The sequence below is a fragment of the Gastrolobium bilobum genome, unplaced genomic scaffold (assembly GCF_033153095.1).
Source record: "Gastrolobium bilobum isolate Gb01-03AN ecotype WA unplaced genomic scaffold, APGP_CSIRO_Gbil_v1 utg3223, whole genome shotgun sequence".
NCBI classification, from domain to species: Eukaryota; Viridiplantae; Streptophyta; class Magnoliopsida; order Fabales; family Fabaceae; genus Gastrolobium; species Gastrolobium bilobum.
This window is the reverse complement of record NW_026897393.1, coordinates 117,519-127,367: the sequence shown is the minus strand read 5'-3', so window position 1 is coordinate 127,367 and position 9,849 is coordinate 117,519. Positions and strand designations below refer to the sequence as shown.

Below are 9,849 nucleotides of genomic sequence, written 5' to 3'. Positions count from 1 at the left end.
GGGCCAAAGTGGTGAAATAGGGCTGAATCATTTTATATAAATCTAATATTCAAGTAAGAATAATATTTAATTCTTACTCTTTGATCTCTCTTGTCTTCCATCTAAAAATTCATATGAATAATAAATTAGAATCTATAAATAAATCTATAATTAAAATTTAATATAAAATGTGTTATTCTTACAAATTACATTGATATACAATAATGAGTTTTATTATTCTCCTTTTATATATGATACTTATCTTATGTTGTAGAGAGAAAATGAGTGGGTCCCACCATTACAAGAAAAAAGAAAAAGGTGAGGTGCGAAAATTGAAGTGAGAGAGTAGGAGAGAAGATATCTTATGTAGAAGGAGAGTAATATTTCCCTACAATAATTTAAAAAAAAAGTATTTATTTACATACGAAAGGACAATAAGCAAAAACAAAAAGTATTTATTTACTTAAAAATAATAATAATAAATAAATCTTTAAGTCTCAAATTCATAATTTCATTAGAAACATAGCTCGAAAGTTTATGCCAAGTTCTAATAGTAATTGGCACAGAAGATTATAAAATAGTAAAATTAATTGAGATGAATACAAATTTGTGTTTTTAAGGGTGAGGGCGAGAGAGTGTGAGGAGTAAGGAGGAGATGGAGGACATTGAGGATCTGCTGGTTGGAAGCAGTGGAGTTCCACCGGGCTTTCGCTTGCCAGTGGCGGCGGCTGTTGGCGTTGGCGTTGGGAAGAAGAGGAATCAACGGTCTTCTTCATCATATTCCCCTTCTATCCCTATCCCTGGCACTCAGGTCAGGTCACCTTTTTTCTTTTTCTTATCCTAAATCCTAATAGTAATAGATAGATAGATAGATAGTAATTATTGATTGTTGTTTGCTAATTCTTTGTTGTTCCCTTCCCTCGCGCACAGACCATCTACATGAAGACCTTTGGTTGCTCCCATAACCAGGCAAGTGCAACTCATCAATTCACCACACACCACTGATATTTTAATTAATTAATTACTTTGATTTTTTATTTAATAATTATTGTTTTGATTTGAACAGAGTGACAGTGAATATATGGGCGGTCAGCTTTCAGCTTTTGGTTATTCATTGACTGACAATCCTGAAGAAGCTCATCTATGGCTCATTAACACGTCAGTCAGTCACTCACTCACTCACTCTGTCTTTTACCTCTCTTCACTTCACACTTCATGCTTCATATGTCTTTGTCTTTTTTTAATAATAAATAATTAGTTTACTGGTTCAGTTGCACAGTGAAATCCCCGAGTCAATCTGCCATGGATACCATAATTGCAAAAGGAAAGTCTTCAAATAAACCACTAGTTGTTGCTGGCTGCGTCCCTCAAGGAAGTCGAGATTTGAAAGAGCTTGAAGGGATCAGCATAGTTGGAGTCCAGCAAATTGATCGGGTTGTTGAAGTTGTTGAGGAGACTTTAAAAGGTCATGAAGTCCGCCTCCTGACCCGTAAGACATTGCCAGCACTTGACCTTCCCAAGGTTTGAATTTTAACATTTTTCTATTTCTTCCCTGCCCCTAGTTTCATCTATATTCTTATTTTCTAAATCATGTGTTGTATGTCCACGATGCTTTATGCTTTGATATAGTGTATATTAACTTGATTTTTACAAACCAGTTTGGGGTTAGATCATTTAATATAGCTTTTGTAACAGGTGAGGAAGAACAAGTTTGTTGAGATTCTTCCTATTAATGTTGGTTGTTTAGGTGCTTGCACTTACTGCAAGACAAAGCATGCTCGAGGTCACCTTGGGAGTTACACAATAGATAGCCTTGTAAGTACTGTTGTGATAATAAGCCACATTGTGTGTGTTTGTGTGTGTGTGTGTGTTTATACTATTTCAGTTTGCTCATACAATAAATTCTTCACTGTTGCAGGTTGGCCGTGTAAAATCTGTAATATCTGATGGAGTTAAAGAGATATGGCTGAGCAGTGAAGACACTGGAGCATATGGTAATTTCTAACATTGATCGGTGTCTTTCAATGGCTTTCACTAATTTAGGTTATTTAGAATGTTTAAGATTAGGTTTTATATCAAGGGTTTCTTAGGTCTTATGATGTTTTACAGGTCGTGACATTGGTGTCAATCTTCCAACTTTATTGAATGCCTTAGTAGCAGAACTACCAGCTGATGCGAGCACAATGCTGCGTATTGGAATGACTAATCCACCTTTTATTCTTGAGCACTTGAAAGAGATAGCAGAGGCTTTGCGGCATCCATGCGTGTACTCTTTTTTGCATGTACCAGTTCAGTCTGGAAGTGATACTATTTTGAGTGTAAGTCAAAAATTATTGATAAGATTGTGTACAATAATATGCTAATTAACTTATTGACCGATCTGAATGTCTCAGGCAATGAATCGGGAATATACTGTGAGTGAGTTCAGGACTGTTGTAGATACCTTAACTGAGCTTGTGCCAGGGATGCAGATTGCCACCGATATAATATGTGGATTTCCTGGTTAGTGTATACTCTTCGTTACATGTTCTGTTGTATCCTTTTTTCTGGCCTGCGTAATTTTACCTGCAAAAAATGTCTAGAGTAATATAATCTTGAAGTTGTGAATCAGTTTATTTGAAAACATGCCACATAGTCACATACTAGTTCTAAGCTTGAGATGCCTGTACACTGATTTAATAATAAAAGACAATATAATTCATGGAATATTAGAATTTGGTGTCATTTGTCAACATGAAATGTGAAACATTGTTCTCTTGATATTAAAGATTATACTGTACATGATTGAAATGATTTGGAATTGATATAGATAATCTGGAAAGTATCAGAAAGTGCATAGATCTTATACAGTAACACTCATTTCTTGGGCTTTTTCAGGGGAAACTGATGAAGATTTTGCACAAACTGTCAACCTTATTAAAGAGTACAAGCTCCCTCAAGTTCATATTTCACAATTTTATCCTCGACCAGGTATGTGATCTGGCATAACATCATCTTAAGTGTAACTATCTCAACTTCATTTTAAGGATAAAATCAAAGTAGGTACGAAGTTACTAGGATAGTTTAGATGCAGGGATGTGATTTCTTAGGTCCACACTTGTTGTGTGCACCATTTGCTTGCTATTATTTATTATTTATTTATTTATTTATTTTTTTGGGGGGGGGGGGGGGTTCCTGCCTTATGAGTTGTGACTGTGCTTATATGGTAAGGTTGCACATATCTGACCCTCCCGACCACATAATTGTGAGAGCCTCATGCACTGAAACGCCCTTTTTATTATTTCTTTTACTTGTGCCAAAGTAACCCTAAATTGTGTGGGTATGTTTCTTGCAATCAAGAAGTCTTCCTAATAATTTTAAGGTCACTGACAATCTTATAGATGCATTAAGCAGTGATGAGAAGCTCTTATATTTTTCATTTTTTCCCTTTCCTAGGTGCCACTGTATGCTTACTCGTTATAAAGGGCCACACAATGTCCCCATCCTTTTGAATGATTACTAAGAGAGGTGTTTGTGATTTTTTTTTTATCTTGGTGAAGAATACTGTCATAAACATCTTTTCTTATTCTTATGAGAAAACAAAGAGAATATGGAGATTCCTATTTATTAGTGATATGGGATACATGATCTGCTTAATTCTTTTTTTGTCCCCCAGTTCCTCTATCTTAGGTAATTTTGGTTAATTTCTTTTCATGATAATCTTCTGAATTTAGTCTGCTGTATATTTACTGAGATAAAATATATTTTCTGTTTACTTTTTTTTTTTTAAAAAAACATTTTCTGTTTACTTAAGTAGAATATGTCATCTTATCTGAAGTTACCAATTCTGTGTCAGGATGCTACTTTTTTTTAATTTGAAAAAAGAAAAGAAAAGAAAACCCTATTACAAAACTGGGGAGGGATTTGAGCTGTTGAAAAATTTGCATCCTCAGGTTTGAATTTGGGTGCCTAGAAAATCCATCCAAGTTACAACCAGACCAAACGCCCGATGGCATTTGTATAGGGTGTTTATGCCAGGGTGTTTCTTTTCATTTTAAAATAGTTTTCTTACCCCTGCCAAATAATAATGATAACAACAATAATAAAATGAATAGGGACACCTGCTGCAAGGATGAAAAAGGTTCCAAGTAATGTGGTGAAGAGAAGAAGCCGTGAACTGACAAATGTCTTTGAAGCCTTCACACCATACTCTGGGATGGAAGGCAAAGTGGAAAGAATTTGGATTACTGATTTTGCATCTGATGGAGTTCATTTGGTAAGGCAGCATAGTAGATCTTGAATCATCATTTGATTTTAGTTGCTTTCAATGTCATTGGTTGCAACCAATAACATATATGTGGCTGAAACCCTTTGATATCTGGCATCACAACCATGTACCCGCCAAAGTGGCAAAAAAAAAGTTTAGGGAAAAGCGAGAGAGATGAGGTTCTTTTCTTTTTCTCTTTTTACCTCATTACATTTATCAAGAGTAATATTGAAAACCACAGTTTTTTGCTTCTAAACTTTTACATTCTCCATACTCTTGCAGTGTGTTTTGAAATATAATATCTGACACCTTAATCGGTTTAGCTCTAAAAATATCTTGCTTTCGTTCCAAGGACTTAAAATCTTTCTTCAGCACATCAGAAGTGTTGGAAGAGGTCTACTCCCATAGCATAGTCATGGGCTCAGTGGGCCTCTTGTAGATCATAAAAGAGGGTGGGATGGATCTTTTTGGGGGTGTGTATATGTTTTGCGATGATAAAAAGTGAATTATTTGAAGCTGTTAAGCACTGCTTCAGTTGAACTTGTGATTTCTATATATTATTATGTATTTATTTGTGATATCTCTCGTCTAATTTATTCTTCAATGCTGAAGGTTGGTCATACGAAGGGATATATACAAGTTCTTGTAATTGCTCCAGACTATATGCTGGGAACTTCAGCTATGGTTAAGATAACATCTTCGGGAAGGTGGTCAGTTTTTGGAGAAGTGATTAAGACGGTCAACCATGTAAGTGACAATAAAGCTTCAAACAAGCAGGTTCCTAATCAGGATATGCCTTCTGTCTGCTATAACCCATCCAAGCCTGGTGGATTCTCAGAAGAGCCAGAATCTTGTGCTTGTGGAAATGATAGCTGTTGTGGTCTGAGTACTCTCGAGAAGAGTGATAGTTCGAGAGGCACTGCAATGGCCCAGAATCAAAACAGTAGAAATTTCATTGGATGGATACTGAGGAAGCGGAAGCATCTGCGCAAAAGGGTAGAGAGCGAACTTGCCTCGGGATCTATTAAAAAGCAAGAAGCGAGCGTGAGAAAGTGGGACTTTGTTGATAAGGCTCTTTTGGGTGGAATATCTATCAGCATCTTGACAATTATTACTCTGGCAGTAGCTCTAATGTTTAGTGGTATTTGGTCCCAGTAAAAGGTTGTTCGTTTTTAATTTTTCCCAAGTCAAATTGTTATTTCAAAGTTTTGACATTCAAATTGGTAAGATTTTAAAGTGTTTGCCCATGTATACTTCTGCAAAATCTCACCCCACATCTTTTGCTTTAGGTGTGATTAACAGAAAATCTATTTTGGACCCTGTTTTATGAGCGTGAACGAACTTGCTTTAGCCCATCGCGTGGTTAACAATAATACGAAGTACAGCATTTCATAATTTAATAAAGCTGCTCCAAGCATGAAGGAATATTTATTTTCATAGCTGAAATTGAGGCTCTGGGATATACATATAATGATGAAAGTGTGCTTTTGCTAGTACAAGAACATCTTTGCCGTACCCTCTTTCATTTGGGTATAATGGTGCAAGTCTGTTTATTCATATATATATTTGTGCACAACAATTCGATAAAAGAAATTCAAGTGAGGCGTCACAGCAGCATATCTGATTTGGAAGGCAATCTCTTGAAGAAATTAACTGGTACCGATGGCATCTTGCTTCTAAAGCGAGGATGACGCAGCAGGTATAGTCCTACTAGAATTGCAACTACTTGGAAGGGAGTTATGTAAATGAACACAGCCCAAATAAGTGAGAGGATGATGAAGATAGCTGTAGCCCTGGAGTCTCTCCAACTTAGTATGGCTTGAGCCCTTTCTCCTTGAGTAGCCAAATCTCCAACCACAGTCTGTACTCTACCTGCCACACTCCGCAATCTGTCATACCTCATTCTCACAATATCTGAAGGTCTTGTAGTTGGAAATGTGTCAAATTCCTCGTCCAATTCATCTGGGTGGGCAGATTCTGCTTGTGAAAGTCTAGCATCCATGTGGGGTGGATGCCTTGGCCTGAACCGGTAATTCCAAATCCCGATTACAAACAAGTAAAGAAAAATGGTTGGCAATATCAATTCTGGATAGCAAACCAGTATCAAGAACAAGACGTGAACAAGGCAGGTTGTAATTGGGTTTCTCCAAGTGCAAATGTCATCAAACCATTTACAAACAGATGTAACACCTGAGAGGAGTGACATGATGCGGTAAAAATTGGCCTTGCTTCTCCTTAGACTCCACATATTGTAATCAACATCAAGCATATACTCAACAACTTCACGTCTAAGTGGTGGCTCAGCTCTTGCTAGCCGCCCTGCCACAATCTGCATGGCCTGGTAACGGAGCCAATCTATGAGCCTAACAGGTATTGGTTGGGCATAATGCATTTTTGGAAGCAAAGGCTTTCCATACTGTGCTACCATATTAACCCAAGCTGTGCAAGTAAATCTCACTGCCAAGTGAAGCTCTCCATGCTTCTTCAGGCCATTAGGTTGGAGAAACAGCAGAGGATAATAATGAGTATACACTCTATCAGTTTCCAGAGTCGATAACCGGATTCTTACTTTTCCAATCTTGTGATCTTTAGTGTCATGGCTCCCATTGATGTGGTAATTGTCAAAAACCCCGATTGTGATCACAGTACATGGATCATTAACTTCCCATGAATACTGCTCATTCCATCTAGGGGACAGTGTGTCGAGCAGGGTTCTGGTTCGAACCCATTTGTTGCCATACTTGGCCACGCAGTATGCATCAGTAGTCCTACCTTGGTTGGCCTTCATAGGTAGCAAATTCCGGGCACTCAGTATCCCAAGTTCAAGAATTCCAATGCATTTCTTCTTCCTCAAACGTTTTGAGGATGGCTCAAGATCACTGCTAAAATGGGTGGACTCATCAAGCACATGATATCCTTCCTCTAGACAGATTCGAAGGTGAATCTTGCTTGAGAATTTCTCCTTCTTTTTCTCTGTTTCTACCTCACCAACAGCACTAGGCCTGTGCAAATTGAACCAACGAGGATCAGGGAGCTTGCTGGTATCGTGTCTTGGAACATTTCTGACTGATATAATCTCCCTTCCTAGGATTTCAACATTATTAGGACCTACTTTGTCCTCAACTGTCACCATTATAAATTCCTCAAAAGGCTCAGCTGCCACAAACATAAGTTCATCGTTCCAAACTGGGTTAGTGCCTCTCATTGGCCTTGTGTATCTCATTTGATTTCCAAGTTGTACCCTAACTAAAGGGTCTGGGACTCTGCCTTTCTCAGAAGGGACAAGATCTTGAGCTTCAATTACTTCAACTCTAAGATAGTAAAGCCTGGGTGTGAAATATACCTTCGATCGCGTATTTGAAAGGTTAGAGTGACTGACGTTATGAGCATCAGAGTGCCAGGCCTCAGGAAATGACTCATCAGCCTGTGTTCCTTTCCAAACTGCAAGCATGATTTCCCCATTATTAACCCTTTGCCCTTTCTTATCCTCCAATCTGTACCATTGAGGAGCCAAGGGGCTATCTGGGGGTACCCGAAGAGGAATCTCAGTAAGATCAATGAGAACTCTACCCACAAAATCATCTTTGCCAATGTCCTTATCCTTGACAGTCACTTCAAGCAAATTTGATTGCAACCTCTCACTTGAGAATGCAAAAATTTGCTTCCAAACTGGGTGCTGATTCTTCTCCAAGTGCTTTGTGACTCCTTTGTAGTTACCCAGCTTCACCTCGACATAAGGGTCAAGACTTCCTGAGATATCCATCACCGGAAGATCTCTTGCCTTCACCACATTCACATACAAGTATTGCATCTGTTCCACTAAATCATAAGTGCTTGATATCTTGTCCCTTCCTCTATAGCGCAGACGAGCTGCCAGCGGAGGATATGTCTCAACCAATGCATACTCCGGGTTTTGCTTTGGGATCTGCATTAACATTACATTCGGTGGCCCAGCTTTTGCAGAATAAGCCCTCGTTTCAACTGCTGGTGCTGCAGGAGGAGGACCAGGAGCAGGAGGAGCATGAGTGGCTTTCTCGATCCCAATGGAGTGAAAAGTTCTCACTTCCTTTTCTTTCTGCTGCTTCTTCTTCTTCTTCATCATCATCATCTCTGCATCAGCAGCCATGCTTTCCTCATATAGCATGTTAGTGTTCATTTCTTGCAAGGGAGTCTCCTCATAATAATCAGGTTCAGGTTCAAGTTCAACACCAGGACTGGCTTGTGCTTGTTGTTGTTGTTGTTGTTGTTGTTGTTGTTGTGGAGGTGGAGCAGCATAAGAAGAAAAAGAAGGATCATGAAGTGCATAAATTCTAAGAGCGATATCTCCCTTGATATTTGAAAAAAGACCACGTTTGTCAAGTGGGTAGCGTTGGACAGTAGCCTCAGACTCAGATAGAGGGACAGAAACACCTGAGATTCTCACCCTTCCTAGGAAATTATTGTGGTTGGAAGCTTTAGGATCATTGTAATTGTAAACAACAACTTCAATTGTCTTGTGAGGAAGGTCTCTTGGGTTATTAATGTTGAAAGCAAACTTCTCATTCCAATAAGGATTGAGGTCTTTGTGCTTCGTTTGACTCCTCTGCTGTTGACCATCAAAGTTTACCTCTACAAAGGGGCTAGCTGACCCTTCTCCATCTTTGGGCATGAGGTCGCTGGCATCAAGAACTTCCACTACGAGCTTGTTCATCATGATGATGCTGATGATATGATATTAGCAGCTTAAATGAGTGTAAGGGAATTCAATTATGTTGTTGTGCTTGTGCAAGAAAAGAAACAAGAATTAAAGAAGGGCCATGAAGGAAGGAAGGAAGAGTAGGAGTGAAGAATACAGAAGAGTAGGCGATAGTGGTGGTGATGTGAAATTGAGAATGCTCATCTTTGAGTACGAAGACAGAAATGTACGTCTTGTTTGGTGGCCACTTGATTCATATGCCTTTAATTTTGATGGTGTTAGATTCCAGTGGGTTGCATAGGGTGGTACAGGTGGGGTTTGGAGAGAGAAATTTCACTATTTCACTTCTTAGTTCTTATCCATCCAAACCCATACACGACTATTTTTGTTTACTTTAATAAATTTTCTAAAGATTTGTGTGTAACATAATAATTCTGTATGTTGATACAACCTTTTTTTGGTGTGTTATGAAATCAATTTTTTTTAGTTCTTTCGTTCCAAAAATATTTATTTATTTTAATTGATATTTTCCATTTACTGAGGTGGTGTTAACTGTTTATATATTTAGTTACTAATTTGAGTGTTGTTGTTTCTGATTATGATGATGTGGGCCTGAAGATAGGGATAAATTTAGGTGGACGAAATAAAAAAATAATAAAAGATTAATTAATGGTGGTGGGCCTGATGGACAACTAAGAAAATATTCAAGCACTATAATGTTTAATATATAATTTTTGAAAGAAAAAGCAGATTTCACTTTTGATAGGATATCTCCCTTTCGAAGGAATTAGGCAAATCAATTATTCAACTCACTGTGAAGAATATCCTAAACCCAAAAACACTGTCAAGGTTATCAAGTCTTTTGTCCAAAAGGTCGGCAACGTAACAATTCTGCTTTTGCCGGATTAATACAATAATTACCAAATATAACTTTTGTAACATTTATAAT

At 38.0% G+C, this 9,849-nt stretch overlaps 2 protein-coding genes across 4 annotated transcripts; one reads left to right on the top strand and one right to left on the bottom strand.

The window, feature by feature from the left end:
- Positions 1-534: 534 nt before the first annotated feature.
- LOC133306538 (uncharacterized) lies at positions 535-5,523 on the top strand. Of its 2 annotated transcripts, XM_061506869.1 has the most exons (11): positions 535-790; positions 910-948; positions 1,046-1,137; positions 1,251-1,500; positions 1,675-1,794; positions 1,898-1,973; positions 2,089-2,297; positions 2,373-2,481; positions 2,857-2,949; positions 4,074-4,234; positions 4,838-5,523. In XM_061506869.1, exons 1-11 carry the CDS (start codon positions 635-637, stop codon positions 5,381-5,383), a joined length of 1,851 nt encoding a protein of 616 aa, XP_061362853.1. In that variant the 5' UTR covers positions 535-634; the 3' UTR covers positions 5,384-5,523. The 2 variants fall into 2 exon arrangements, with proteins under 2 accessions (XP_061362853.1, XP_061362854.1); XM_061506870.1 differs by lacking the exons at positions 535-790; positions 910-948 and having other exon boundaries at positions 1,131-1,141.
- Positions 5,524-5,821: 298 nt separating this feature from the next.
- LOC133306537 (multiple C2 domain and transmembrane region protein 6) lies at positions 5,822-9,304 on the bottom strand. 2 transcript variants are annotated; one of them, XM_061506868.1, is made up of 2 exons: positions 8,499-9,304; positions 5,822-8,300 (listed from the first exon to the last, which is right to left on the bottom strand). In XM_061506868.1, the coding sequence occupies exons 1-2, from the start codon at positions 8,916-8,918 to the stop codon at positions 5,832-5,834; spliced, it is 2,889 nt and encodes a 962-aa protein (XP_061362852.1). In that variant the 5' UTR covers positions 8,919-9,304; the 3' UTR covers positions 5,822-5,831. The 2 variants fall into 2 exon arrangements, with proteins under 2 accessions (XP_061362852.1, XP_061362851.1); XM_061506867.1 differs by having other exon boundaries at positions 5,822-9,304.
- Positions 9,305-9,849: the final 545 nt, after the last annotated feature.